At 45.4% G+C, this 14,828-nt stretch overlaps 1 protein-coding gene across 3 annotated transcripts in view; it reads left to right on the forward strand.

Annotated features, from left to right (window-relative positions):
* The window catches only part of TET3 (tet methylcytosine dioxygenase 3), a 104,975-nt gene extending 93,766 nt beyond the window's left edge, over positions 1 to 11,209 (forward strand). For 2 of the 3 annotated variants that reach the window (XM_042981751.1, XM_042981752.1), the window contains 2 exons: positions 1,988 to 2,324; positions 2,909 to 11,209. In XM_042981751.1, the coding sequence (XP_042837685.1) occupies positions 1,988 to 2,324; positions 2,909 to 4,686 (2,115 nt within the window). In that variant the 3' untranslated portion in view covers positions 4,687 to 11,209. The remainder of the gene's footprint in view (positions 1 to 1,987; positions 2,325 to 2,908) is intronic. The other variant, XM_042981753.1, reaches the window with a different exon arrangement.
* The last annotated feature ends 3,619 nt before the right edge of the window (positions 11,210 to 14,828 follow it).

Raw genomic sequence — 14,828 nt, forward strand, 5'->3', positions numbered from 1 at the left:
GGTCAGTCAAACCCAGAAAGCCTGTGGGGTCCACTCAGAGCAGGTCAAGTCTAAAGAGACATACATACTCTGGGAAGAAACACACTTGGTAGAGCATCACACCAAAGGGGAAACTGCAGATGAAAGCATGAACATGGTTGACTTCATAAAAATGTACAGTTTCTGTTCAATAATAAAACACCGTGATCAAAATTGAAAGGCCTGTACAAACTGGAAAACAGCATTTGTAACAAGTGACAAAGTGAATGGTAACTTTCATAGACAAAGATTGCTTTACATAAATGATAAAAAAAATGAATAGTCTAGTATAAAAATGGGCAAGAGGCATAAAACTCACCAAAAAAAGAAGAGAGTTGTATTCAAATATACCCAAGGTTTGTTTTAATGAAGTATGATAAGAGAGGAAGACACACACAGGATTGTCAGGAGGGCTGAACTTTATACTCACAGAGCCCAAGAAGCATGTGCCCACCAGGCCACACAGGGAAGCACCAGGATTGGTCAGGAGGCAGAGGAGTGAGTGGTGAGAGTGTGGCCCAGCGCAGTTGTTGGAGATTTGGTGGGAAGGAGTGGGCAAGGCAGAGTTAAGTAAGCTGAGAACTGGAGAGTTTGAATAGTTTGTGGACTCTGGGCCATAGGGGTGGTCCCCAGTTGTCCTCCCTGGTCCTGGGTGATGGGGGGCAGGGGGAATATTTGCTTGGTGTGTGAGAGTTTGATAAAAAGAGAGAGTTAGGGGTGTGGGCCCTGGATTGGTCAGTTTGTATATCAGAGTGCACCTGAAGGGGGGTCATTTGCTATCTCTAGGAATTAGCTAGTCTTCGGGGAAGGACGTCCCTCCAGGGTCAAGGCCCCAACTGCCAGAACATCAAGAACACAGAAAATAAAATATAATCAACCCAAGAGTTAAAGAGTAAACCTGACAGAAAAAAAAAAAAAAAAGATTAAGCCTTATTAGTAATCAGAGAAATGCGGACCAACGTGATACATTTTGATAATGAGCAAAATGTTTTTCAGAAGTTAGTAGCAAAATTATAAGCAAAAGTATAGGAAAATGGAAGCTCAGCTTCAGCCAGTATGAGTGAAAAATGTGATAATCATTTTGGAGGGCAGTTTGGAGGGCAGCAACGTATGGCTGTTTACTTCACAGCGTTTATTCTAAGGAATGACGTGTTTTAGAAGATTTAGCTTAAAAGTACTGTTTATGATAGGAAAAAATTAGAAACAAGTTTTAATAGTAATGAGGGATTAGTTAAATGAATACATTGATACGATAGAATAATATTATGCAAGTTCTTAAATCATACTGAAGGAGAATATTTAATGCATAAGAAAATATACTATCTTTTAAAAATGAAGTTACTATAAAACCGTATGGTAATGAAATAGGATCACATTATACAAAAACTGTGTGTATGTGTATATATGCATATATGATCAAAGTGTTTATAGTGATTATTTCTGGGTGGTGGGATTATGGAGATAATTATTATTTCCTTTTTGGTGGCCTAAATTTTCTACAACCAGCACATAATAGTTTTTAATAAAAAGTATTTTAAGAGCAAAAGGAGGCTGAGTGTTCAGGGCAGGGAGTGTAATGGTAGAAGGTCTGAGGCTCAGCAAGGTGATAAAGCACAGTGACAATAATATTCCACTGGCAGGCAGAGTATGGCCACTAGGCCTGACCCGGCCCCTTTCCAGCCATGCGACCTTGGGCCGGTCATCTCTTCTCCTCAGCCACATGAGGGTCCCAGGAGGCAAAGTGAATGGATGTCCTTTGAAGGTGTAGAGGAGATTCTAAGTGCTGGGGATACTGTTACTGCATGAACCAGGACAGCTGTGCTTTTAGACATTCTAGAAACCGTGGATGGCTGGTGTTGGGACTGTGTGGGGAAGGGTGGGCGGGTCATGCATGCAGATGCTCAGCCTCTTTCTCTGAGTGCCAGGCCCCCCCAACCCCATGTACCCTCCCTCTCTCTGCCCGGGGCAGGTCTGCACCCTGACCAAGGAAGACAATCGTTGCGTGGGCAAGATTCCCGAGGACGAGCAGCTGCACGTGCTCCCCCTGTACAAGATGTCCAACACAGACGAGTTTGGCAGTGAGGAGAACCAGAATGCCAAGGTGGGCAGCGGGGCCATCCAGGTGCTCACCGCCTTCCCCCGTGAGGTCCGGCGCCTGCCCGAGCCTGCCAAGTCCTGCCGCCAGCGGCAGCTGGAAGCCAGAAAGGCAGCAGCCGAGAAGAAGAAGGTTCAGAAAGAGAAGCTGAGTACTCCCGAGAAGATCAAACAGGAGGCCCTGGAGCTGGCCGGCATCTCCACTGACCCAGGTGTGTAGGGAGAGGGTGCCCACCAGAGGTGGCACGGGCGGGGCGGGGAGGGTTGTGGCCCTGGACAGCTCCTTCGCTGCCCCTCTTCCTGCTTCAAGATGGCACTCCAGACTAAAGTCCGGGGCCTCTCTCCGCCCCGTGGACCACACGTTACCTTAACTTTCAGCCGGCGCAGTATCCACGGCAGCCTCAGGACGCCTGAGTACCTGGGGGTGGGGGCGGGTGGCACCTGCGGAGCCAGCAGAAGAGGAGCTTGGCTTCTCCTCCAGCCTGCCTGAGCGTCTGCAGAGAATCCCACGGCCTCAGGCACGTGGTCTACAGTGGGGGCAGCTCTCATTTCCCCTGACCCTTGTCCTGCAGAGGCCAGCATGAGGGGGGTGGGGCTTCAGCGAGGACTTGTGGGGGTGTGCCAGGGAGGAGGAGAAGTGCTGTGTGGGCTCTGCCCCCACTTTTCCCGGTGCTTCAGTGGGGCCGGGAAACCCCTAAGGGAACAGGGAGGTTGCACCCCTGGCCCCCTCGCCCAGGGCCTTTGCGGGCCGGGGTTCCCTCTGCTCCTTCTCCGTGTTGATTCCTGTGTTCCCCAGGCCTGGCTCTGAAGGGTGGACTTTCCCAGCAAGGCCTGAAGCCCTCCCTCAAAGTGGAGCCGCAGAACCACTTCAGCTCCTTCAAGTACAGCGGCAACGCAGTCGTGGAGAGCTACTCGGTGCTGGGCAACTGCCGGCCTTCCGACCCGTACAGCATGAACAGCGTGTACTCCTACCACTCCTACTATGCACAGCCCAGCCTGACCTCTGTCAATGGCTTCCACTCCAAGTATGCTCTTCCGTCATTCGGCTACTACAGCTTTCCATCCAGCAACCCCGTCTTCCCCTCGCAGTTCCTGGGTCCTAGCACCTGGGGACACAGTGGCAGCAGCAGCAGTTTTGAAAAGAAGCCAGACCTCCACGCTCTGCACAGCAGCCTGAGCCCGGCCTACGGTGGTGCTGAGTTTGCCGAGCTGCCTGGCCAGGCTGTTCCCACGGACACCCACCACCCCACTCCTCACCACCAGCAGCCTGCTTATCCAGGCCCCAAGGAGTATCTGCTTCCCAAGGCTCCCCAGATCCACCCAGCATCCAGGGACCCCTCTCCCTTTGCACAGAGTTCCAACTGCTACAACAGATCCATCAAGCAAGAGCCAGTAGACCCACTGGTCCAGGCCGAATCTATACCCAGAGACCCTGGTAAGATGAACAAAACACCTTTGCCCGAGGCTTCTCAGAACGGGGGACCCAACCACCTATGGGGACAGTACTCAGGAGGCCCAAGCATGTCCCCTAAGAGGACTAACAGTGTGGGTGGCAGCTGGGGTGTGTTCCATCCTGGGGAGAGCCCTGCGATCATCCCCGACAAGCTCAGCTCTTTTGGGGCTGGCTGCCTGACCCCTTCCCACTTCCCAGATGGCCAGTGGGGGTTGTTCCCTGGGGAGGGGCAGCAGCCAGCCCCCCAGCCTGGAGGACGGCTCCGAGGCAAACCGTGGAGCCCCTGCAAGTTTGGGAACAACACCTCGGCCTTGGCCGGGCCCGGCCTGACTGAGAAGCCTTGGGGGGTTGGGGCCGGGGATTTCAGCTCTGCCCTGAAAGGTGGTCCTGGCTTCCAAGACAAGTTGTGGAGCCCCTTGAAGGGAGAGGAGGGAAGGATTCCAACCCCGGGGGCGAGCCAGCTGGACAAAGCCTGGCAGTCCTTCGGCCTGCCCCTGGGCTCCAGTGAGAAGCTGTTTGGGGCCCTGAAGTCAGAGGAGAAGCTGTGGGATCCCTTCAGCCTGGAGGAGGGCGCTGCTGAGGACCCCCCTAACAAGGGGGTGGTGAAGGAGGAGAAGAACGGTGGGGCCGAGGAGGAGGAGGAGCTGTGGTCTGACAGCGAACACAACTTCCTGGACGAGAACATCGGCGGCGTGGCTGTGGCCCCTGCTCACGGCTCAATCCTCATCGAGTGTGCCCGGCGGGAGCTGCATGCCACCACGCCCCTCAAGAAACCCAACCGCTGCCACCCCACCCGCATCTCGCTGGTCTTCTACCAGCATAAGAACCTCAACCAGCCCAATCATGGGCTGGCCCTCTGGGAGGCCAAGATGAAGCAGCTGGCGGAGAGGGCCCGGGCGCGGCAGGAGGAGGCCGCCCGGCTGGGCCTGGGCCAGCAGGAGGCCAAGCTCTACGGGAAGAAGCGCAAATGGGGGGGCGCCATGGTTGCTGAGCCTCAGCATAAGGAGAAGAAGGGGACTGTCCCCACCCGGCAGGCACTGGCCGTGCCCACAGACTCAGCAGTCACCGTGTCCTCCTACGCCTACACGAAGGTCACTGGGCCCTACAGCCGCTGGATCTAGGTGCCAGGGTGCCAGGGAGCCAGCGTACCTCAGCGTCGGGCCCCGCCCGAGCTGCCTCTGTGGTGCTTTTGCCCTCACACCTGGGGGCGGGTTGGGGGTGCAGAAGTCTTTTTATCTATATATACATATATAGATATGCATATATATGTATTTATGGTCCAAACCTCAGAACTGACCCGCCCCTCCCTTTCCCCCCACTTCCCCAGCACTTTGAAGAAGAAACTACGGCTGTCGGGTGATTTTTTTCGTGATCTTAATATTTATATCTCCACGTTGGTTTTTTTTCCCTCCCTTGTTTGGGGGGGGGGGTGGCTTTTATTTCCTCTTGTTTTTAAAACTTTATCCTTGTATATCACAATAATGGAAAGAAAGTTTATAGTGTCCTTTCACAAAGGAGTAGTTTTAAATTCCATTTAAAATGTGTATTTATTGGATTTTTTAAAAAGCGACAATAGTAATGGTAAAGGATCGGCAGGAAAGGCCAAAAGCGCTCCTTCCTGCCCAGTCTTGCTGGGCCCAGTGAGCCTGGCCCTCTTGGGAGCTGACAAGGTTCTCTCAGCCATCTGCCCCTCATGAGCCAAGTGCAGATTTGTAGCCACCCGGTCCATCCCTCCTGACAGATGCGCCTTCCCTTCAGGGGAGGGATCCCTCAGGACAGCTTCTGTCCTCTCCAGTAGGATGGGAGAATCTGTAGAAAAACAGCTGGAGTCCCTTTTCCAGTCACCGGCTTGGCATCGGGGACGGGGGGCAGGTGCACCCCAGGCCAGGCACCTGAGATGCTGGTGTAGATTTCCCCAGAAACTAGGTTGGTAGTAGACAGCTTCAAGCTTGCTAGTCTCCACACTGAATCCTCTCTGTCCGTTATTTATCAAGTCACACGATGTCATGGTTCCCTAGGCAGCACCTCCTGATGGAGCTGGAGTTGAGAGGCTCTTAGGAGCCATTTCCACCGGGGTTGACAAGCCAATGAATACTGGGCTGAAGGAATTTGTCTTAGTGGCAGTCTTTCCTAAAATGCCCGAGAGTCTATGCTGATCCTGAAAAAGGGCTACTGTATCTCTAAAAACAAGAAGTTGAACCCAAGCTGTGAAAAGCCAGCATTGTGCCGTCCCTCCGTGCACAGTGCTGTGCAGAGCCTGGTGCTGTAGTATTGTGCTGGGACTTGCTTGACTCTTGGGCAGGTCACATCCTGCGGGAGCTCAGCACACCAGTGTAACGGCAGTTGACGCATCTCTCTCTATTCCTGGATTTCCATGTTGGACAATGGTGCAGGCCTCACGCCCAAGCCGGCCCCTGCCATGCTACCATTGGTGGGGGTGGGCTTACACTTACCAATTTTAAAATGCAGGAGTCAAACGTTTTCAGCAGGTAGCTATGATTGTCCTCCCTAATTGGTGCCATTTCTCTATTTGATCATTTTCTCCTTTCCTTCCTTCCCTCTCCACCCACTTGAACTTGCCCGTTCTAAAATTCTGGTGCATTTGTTCAGTTCTTTGAAATGAGAATGTGGTGCTTACTTTTTGCAACTTTGTTGAGAGAGGCTGGGCCTAACTGGTGGAAGCAACATTTGTCCACAGCAAGTCAGACTTCCTGGAGTGTTTGTTTTTCCTGTGGTATTAGCAAAGTTCCTATGAAGCTACCCATGTGGATGTGTGTGGTGAACGGGAGGTTTCATCAGGACACACAGAGGGGATCATGGCCACACAGTGAAATGACAACCAAGCCCTGAGATAAATGTCAGATATTTATTGAGCAGTTTTTTTTTTTTTCAGATGTGGGTCTTTGTAAAACGAGTTTAACAATCAGATGACGATGCTAAAGGCAAGTCCCTGAGCTTCCAGGTGCCTTGTGTAAGAGCTGAGAACCGACCCGCTGGCTGTTCGCTGTAACTGTTCAGAAGCACTGGCGGAGAGTCGCTGTAAGATGTCCTGAGCATTTATGTGGTCTGGTTTTAATTGTAAATAGTGAAAGATTTTTTTAAGCACTTTTGCCTAGATTTAAACAGCAACTTGAAAAAAAAAGTATGTTTTAACATGTAATTGTGGGAGAAATTGTAAATAGTAGCTGAATATTTAACGTGCTTTGTCTATCCTTCACTTTTACCATATTCTGTAAAGTTGCATTTATTTTACAGGACAAAAATGAAATATTATTGCTTTTGAAATAAATACCCAAGAGCTTATCAGGATTTAGAATTATTCAGAACTCAGATTTATAGGAAAACCTCTGACCTTCAGTGTGACAAGCTAAAGGAAGCAGAGTCTTTAATAAGCATGCTAATTTTCTAGTTTTGAGGAAAAGTTGGGTCCTTTAAATGCTATTTTGCTTATCGCATCCGTACTTTTATGCAGGTCTCATTTGACTCCGTGCTTAGGTAGATGCGGGGGTGCCTTGAAAACTTCATTTTAAATGATCTTAAGCAAGAAATACAATATTTTACGAAACATTTGGAGAATGTGACCGTCTGTATGACCCGGGAAAGCCCCAGGTTGGCTGTTGGTTTGGAAGGTCCCGAGTGTAACCCAGGTGATTCTGATCCTTGGCATGTGTGAATCTTCCTGATGTATGTTAAATATACTCTTCCCCTCGTCACCCTTTGATAGCAAAGCCATTAGATGAAAGGAGAAACCAATACAAGCTAAAAGCATGTGATGTCTGTCCCCGCAGCCCCAACAGCCTTTGGTTCATAAATTCCTAGACTAGCAAATAGGCTGCTGAGAGGTGAGTCAAGAGGCAGTCTCCATTGGATGTTCCCATTCCCCTCAGAATGGTGTTTCAGAAATTAGGTGGTGCTGTTGCTATGCTCGAGCCCATGCTGATTTTTACACACTACATGTATAACCTACCTCAAATCTCAGTCATTAAAATTAGCATGCTTTAGACGTATATTTAAAAAGTAACTATGCACAGCTCTTTATCCCCCCCTTGCTGCTGAAGGTTTCTTAAAGAGAAAAATCAAATTTTTATTTTTTACTGGCACTATCATTTTTTAAGTCCTAAAGATGATTAACAGACGTTTTTATCATGAGAAGAAAAATAAAGCCATTGCAACTAAAGAACCTAACAGCATGACCAAGTTTTAGAGTTAATATTATAGCAATGAGAAATGATGGAGTCCTCATCTCCCCAGTGTGCCCTGTCCACAGATGCCATCCACATGCAGTGCGAATATTTGGTTCCTCTTTCGTTTTGTTTCCCCCTGCCTTTTGCATGCAAGGGAAGTGCTTGCAAAGTCCTGTGCTAAGAGATTTTTAAAATAATCGCTTTGCGGCAGGTTCTCACAAAATAACTGGTGCTAGCTCAAGAAACCGTTATCTAACCATCAGAGATCTTGACTAAAGTTGTTTCATGGATTTTTGAGGTTTTGTTGTTTTTGCTGTCATTGTAGTTTGTTTCTTGGCAGGGCCTGAGTTTCCCACACGCTGGCTTCGTGGGTCCGGCTTTCCCTCTCACCGAGGTGACCGTGGTGTGCATGGAAAGAGATCATACCCTGCCCCCTCTTGGTCCTTCCACCAGACTCTTTTGGAAACAGGAGTTTGCAGAGCAAGGGATTTTTAAAGTGCTAAAGCAAGGGCAGAAGTAGCAGAGCCTAAGTGCTCTGCACCGAACAGCAGTAGGCGTGAGGATGGTTGATGATCAGTAGGATGGTAACCTGATTTCATGGAGAGAAATCCAGCCAGACTTTGTAACGTTTAACCACCGCCAGATCTCAAACCAAGGCAATGCTGGTGGAAAATTTAAGTGATGTCCCTGACGTGCCTCAACCAATCTCTTTCCTTTTGTTACTGAAGTGTGTTTTATGGACTAGGAAGCATTTTTATGAATTGACATAGTCTAAATAAAATGGTGCTATGGTGTTTTAATGTGACTGTCCCTGATCCTGTCCTGCTGAGGTGCTATCAAGGTTCTGAAACCACAACCAACCAAAAACAAGGTGGGCTCCAGTCTCTCTTGGCTTCCCCCCCCCCCCGCCCCCCCTTTGGTGCTGTCTCCTTAGACCTCTGTTTATCGTGCTAAAACCTGCTCTGAGCAGTTTTTCTGTTTTTAGTACTCTTCCCTTGGTGGCCAAAACCTGAAAGGCAAGTTCCGAAGACAGCCAGCTCCCTAACTGAACTGGGAGTGGGCCTTCCTGGCTTGGCAGGTGCTCTGGTTACACATCTATCCCCTCAGGCCTAATGAGAAAGGAAAGGTGAAGGGCTTTTTTTTTTTCTTCCATTTTTGAGGAAGGGGAGTCTGGGACTCCTGCCTCTTCTGAAATGGCAGGCATTCTCATTGCCAAGGACACACATTTTCCACCTGCAGGGTGCCAAGCAGACACCTTTGAGGACCTCCAAGGCACTCGTATACCGAGGCGTTCCGAGCAGGCCTCCTTCCTCCCCTGGCACTGGCCCCGCCGTGGTGGGCAGTGGGCTTGTTGCTTTGCTCTTCACGGCCCCTGCCCCAGCATTGCTTCTGCCCGTCACTGGTAACCTTTCAGTGTTGCTTCTGCCTGTCACTGGTAACCCCTCACGTTCGAACTAAAGGAAGGAGATTTCTTTGCTCACTTGACGCCACTGAGGCTGCTTTTTAGTTGGTGCTACTCTAAATTTCCTCTCGGGTCCACAAAAGTTGATGTTTTGAAAACCGGAAGCTCCATTTTATGTCATCCACTGTCACAATTTTTTTAAATACCTCAAAAACAGGACATTGTGACAACTTCAATAGATTCCTTGAAGGTCTGATACCTGCAGGTTGTCCATCTGATGACTTACTTGACCTTGAAGAATCTGGGGTCATTTTATTTTTCATTCTTCAGCAGTTGAAATGGCAGACTATCTAAAGGAAGGAGTGGGGTTGACTTATTTCATTCTAAGTTTTGCTTTTGAATAAAATGTGAATCTCCTATGCCCATCTCATTGAGCTTTTTCAGGCGTTGTTGTCATTTGAAATCACTTCCTCAAAACTTACTTTATTAGCCAGCTGCATCTGTTGTAGTACATGGCCAACTTCGACATACCCTGGACCAAAATTGTTTTTGAGGTGCATATCCCAGCATAGGTTATACGGCCCCACACCCACACGTGCGCAGAGTGTTTCCATGTGAGACCCTGTCCTGGCATTCCTAGCCCTTCCTCCCGCAGAGCTGCAGACAAGAGCAGAGCAATAGGCTTCTCCCCTGAGCAGAGGCTGCGGCACAGAAATGCAAGGTCTAAAGTTGCTTTTTGCCTAAGAATCTGAGTGATTTGGCCTACTTCCTCATTCGCTTCTATTCTGATATCAGGGATGCTTTTTGTAGTGGTATCATTTGCGCTCTTTTCTCATTTTGACTACCCGTCGTCATTCAGGGATAACTCATCACTATTCACATGGGGATTTAAAAAATACTATTTGGCTCCTTTGAACATCCAAATCTTCTTGATTCCAGTGCTTTTTGTTGGTTTATTTTTTTGAGGGGAAAAAGGAGGAGAAAAACAGGAGTGGTGTCATTTCTTTTTCGCATATTCTAATTATAAAAAACAAATAAGGGCAGGTCATAATTGTGGCATATTAATGCATTAGACTTAACCTAGAATCCCTGTAGCTTTTTGATGTGTTTTATTTCTTCTCTCTTTGAATTCCTGTTTGGTTACTTGGCTTCCAATGGAGGTGAACTTAACAACCATACTTGAATATTCCGTCTTGACTTTGTAACTGTGGCTACTTGAAATGAAGTTTATCTGGGGTTGATGGATGAATGGTAGATTTTTGCAATGTCTCAAGGCAATAGGATGTGTATTATTAAACTGTAGATATTCTTAGTACAGTAAATTTATGCTGATAATTTTATTTTGTATAATTTTTACCTTTCTGTTAATATTTTTTCCTCCCACTTTATTGGTTTGCCTCCTGAGCTACCCCTCCTTACCCTCCCTTCTCCCCCAGTGTTTCAGTAAATTTAATTTAGGGTGCCTAGAAATTGCAAGTATGTATCCTTTTTTGATTTGTATTTTATTATAATTTACACAAACAACTGGGTTTGTGAACTGTATTACTCCTGGTATCTTTAAAATATTGTGGGTGTTTTAATAAATTTTATATTTATTTTTTGCACTCAAATTCAGAGTGGATCCTTTTTTCCCCTCACCTCAAACCAGGCCCAGATTGTGGTATGTGAGATACCCTATAATCCCACCCTCCCACTGTAGGTTGTAGATGCACCAACGAAGGCCTAACAGCAGCAGTAGGGCCTGTCCTTGTCACCACCGGCATAATGTTCAAAGGCCATGAGCTTTTAGAGCTGCATAGAAAGGGACAAGATAGAGATGGCCTTTTTCTCATCTGTGTTTCTGTTTTTCCCCCTTTTATTCAACTTGGAGACTCCTCCCACACTGATTAAAATTGTTCACTTCTGATGTAATATTTGCTAAAGGATGGCTGATTACTGCTTCATTCTGATGGTCCTAAGCACCAGCTCTAGTAGGGAGAGCCAAATATGGCTGTCCTTGGGGAGAGGAGCATTCCCATAAGGTCCCATGCCTGGGGCTACCTCTTTTAATTCAGATTGCCAATCTGCTGCTACAAAAGTGGTTCTAAGAGTAAGTGGTAAGTCGATGGCAATACAGGCCTACCTCAAGAAGCAAGAAAAATCTCAAACAACCTAACCTTATATCTGAAGGAGCTAGAAAAAGAAAACTAAAGACCAACAGAAGGAAGGAAATAAAGATTAGGGCAGAAAGAAATCATATAGAAACTAAAAACAAACAAACAAACAAAAACAATGGAACAGATCATTGAAACCAGGAGCTGGTTCTTTGAAAAGATGAACAAAATTGATAAACCTCTAGCCAGATTCATCAAATAAAATCGCTAATGAAAGTGGAAAAATACCACCACAGAAATACAGACAATTGTAACAGAATATTATGAAAATCTATATACAAACAATTTGGACAACTTCAAAGAACTAGATAAATTCCTAGAAACATGTAACCTACCAAATATAGAAAAGCAGAAAATTTGAACAGAGCAATTACCAGCAATGAAATTGAATCAATAAAAAAAACTCTGAACACACAAAAGTCCAGGGCCAGATGGTTTCATGGGAGAAGTCTACCAAACATTTAAAGAGTTAATATCATTTCTTCTCAAACTATTCCAAAAATAGAAGAGAACAGAATAAATAGAAAATTCATTCTGTGAGGCCAGTATCATCCTGATACCAACACCAGAAGACCCCACCCAAAAAAAGAGAACAGGCCAATATCTCATGAACACAGATGTAAAAATCCTCACCAAATATTAGCAAAACAAACCCAACAATACATTTAAAAAACTGTACACCACAATCGAGTGGGATTTATTCCCAGGATGCCAGGGCAGTTCAACATTTGCAAAACAATGTGCTATATCAACAAGAGAAAGGATGAAAACCCTATGATCATTTCAGTTGATGGAGAAAAAGCATTTGACAGTGTACATCATCCGTTCATCCAAACCCTCTGCAAAGTAGGTCTAGAGGGAACACACAGGCCATATATGAAGAACCCACAGCAAACAACATACTCAATGGTGAAAAACGGAGCTTTTCCCCCCTAAGGTCAGGAACAACACACTCTCACCACTTTTATTCAACATAGTACTAGAAGTCCTAACCACAATGATTAGACAACATTAAGAAAGAAAAGGCATCCAAATTGATAAGAAGCAAAATTCTTACTGTTTGCAAATGATGTGATCCAGTGTATAAAAAGCCCTAAAGACTCCACCAAAAAAACTACTAGAACTGATCGGTGAATTCAGTAAGGTCACAGGATACAAAATCAATATACAGAAATCCATTGCATTTCAATACACTAATAATGAAGCAGCAGAAAGAGAAATGAAGAAAACAATCCCATTTACAATTGCACCAAAAAATAATAAAATAGAAATAAACTTAATCAGAGAATTAAACACTAATGAAAGAAATTCAGGAGGATGCAAGGAAATGGAAAGCCATTCCATGCTCGTGGGTTGGAAGAACAAATACTGTTAAAATGTCTATACTACCTAATTTTCAGGTTTAATGCAATCCCTATCAAAATACCAACAGCATTTTTCACAGAACTAGAACAGAAAATCTTAAAATTTATATGGAACTACAAAAGATTTTGAACAGCCAAAGCAATCTTGAAAAAGAGAAACAAAACTGGATGTATCACAATCCCAGATTTCAAGTTATATCACAAAGCTGAAGTAATCAAAACAGGATGGTACTGGCATCAAAATAGACACACAGATCAATGGAATACAATAGAAAACCTAGATATAAACCCACAATTATACAGCCAATTAATCTTCAACAAAAGGCAAAATATGCAATGGGAAGAAGTTTCTTCAACAAATGGTATTGGGAAAACTGGATAGCTACATGCAAAAGAATGAAACTGGACTACTTTCTTACACCATACACAAAAAATAAACTCAAAATGGATTAAGGACCTAATCTGAAACAAACAAAAATCCTAGAAGAGAGCACAGGTCGTAATTTCTCTGATATCAGCTGTAGCAACATTTCCCTAGATAGGTCTCTTGAGGCGAGGGAAACAGAAACAAAAGTAAACTACTGGGATTACATCAAAATAAAATGCTTCTGCATAGTGAAGGAAGCAATCAACAAAACTAAAAGGCAACCGATGGAATGGGAGAAGATATTTGCAAATGACATATCCTATAAGGGATTAGTATCCAAACTATATAAGTAACTGATACAACTCAACACCAAAAAAACAATCCAATTAAAAATTGGTCAGAAGACATAAATAGACATTTCTCCAAAGAAGACATACAGATGGCCAACAGACACCATGAAAGGATGCTCAACATCACTCTTGATCAGAGAAATGCAAATCAAAACCTCAATGAGATGTCACCTCACACCTGTCAGAATGGCTAAAGTCAAGAAGACAAGAAACAATAAGTGTTTGCAAGGATGTGGATAGAAAGGAGCCTTTGTACACTGTCAGTGGAAATGCAAACTGGTACAGCCTCTGTGGAAAACAGTATGGGGCTTCCTCAAAAATTAAAAATAGAATTACCATATGATCCAACAATTCCACTACTCAGTATTTACCCAAAGAATACAAAAAAAAAAAAAAACCACCACAAAACAGTCATTTGAAAGGATATATGCACCCTATGTTTATTGCAGCATTTTTAAACAATAGCCAAATTATGGAAGTAGCCCAAGTGTCCATCAACTGATGAATGGATAAAGAAGAGGTGGTGTGGTATACACACACACACACACACACACACACACACACACACACTGGAATATTAGCTGTAGAAAAGAATGAAATCTTGCCATTTGCAACAACAAGGATGGAGCTAGAAAGTAGAATGCTAAGTGAAATAAGTCAGAGAAAGACAAATACGATATGATTTCACTCATGTGGAATTTAAGAAAAAAAACACCAAAGGAAAAAAAATGAGACAAATCAAGAAACACTCTTAATTTTAGAGAACAGATTGATGGTTACTAGAAGGCATTTATCATGATGACAAAAGGATAGATGGATGGATGGGTCGGTTGGTGGGTAGGTAGGTAGGTAGATGATAGTTAGATAGATACATAGATAGATAGCCAGCCAGCCAATCCTGGTGGTGGCTGATCCGTGAAAAAAGGTGAAACTGTGAATTGGGGAAAGGAAAAGAGAGAAGGGTAAATGGAAGAGAATCCCCTTCTGCTTGAAACATGTAACTGAAATTCAGAGTCTCAGACTGACAACCAAGACAGCAGTCCATAAAGACCTGAGCATTCTTTCTAGTGGATGCTAACATCCTGTTAGGTCACCAGATAGGAAAGCTGCTCTCCAAGGGCATCTGGATGAAAGCCCATAATCATAACAGGCTGCCAGAAGATAGGCTCATATGGTTTTCCTCTCCATTTTCTTTCACTTGCAAATGAACCCTCTGGAAATGCCTGAGCACACAAGGCCCTCTGGGGATCCTCATACACATTTGCATGTTTTACAAAAGCAAGATCACCCTGTGTTTGGTAACCTGCTTCTTTCCACTTGACAGTTTGGGTTTGAAAGAGACCTAGTCCTGTCCCGTCCCAAGCCATTGTCATATTGGCTGCATTTGTAGGGCCTGAGGAGAGGGCTGGGAGATTCCTGCCTTAGCAGGGTCTGGCTGACTCC

This window comes from Panthera tigris, chromosome A3 (assembly GCF_018350195.1).
Source record: "Panthera tigris isolate Pti1 chromosome A3, P.tigris_Pti1_mat1.1, whole genome shotgun sequence".
NCBI lineage: Eukaryota > Metazoa > Chordata > Mammalia > Carnivora > Felidae > Panthera > Panthera tigris.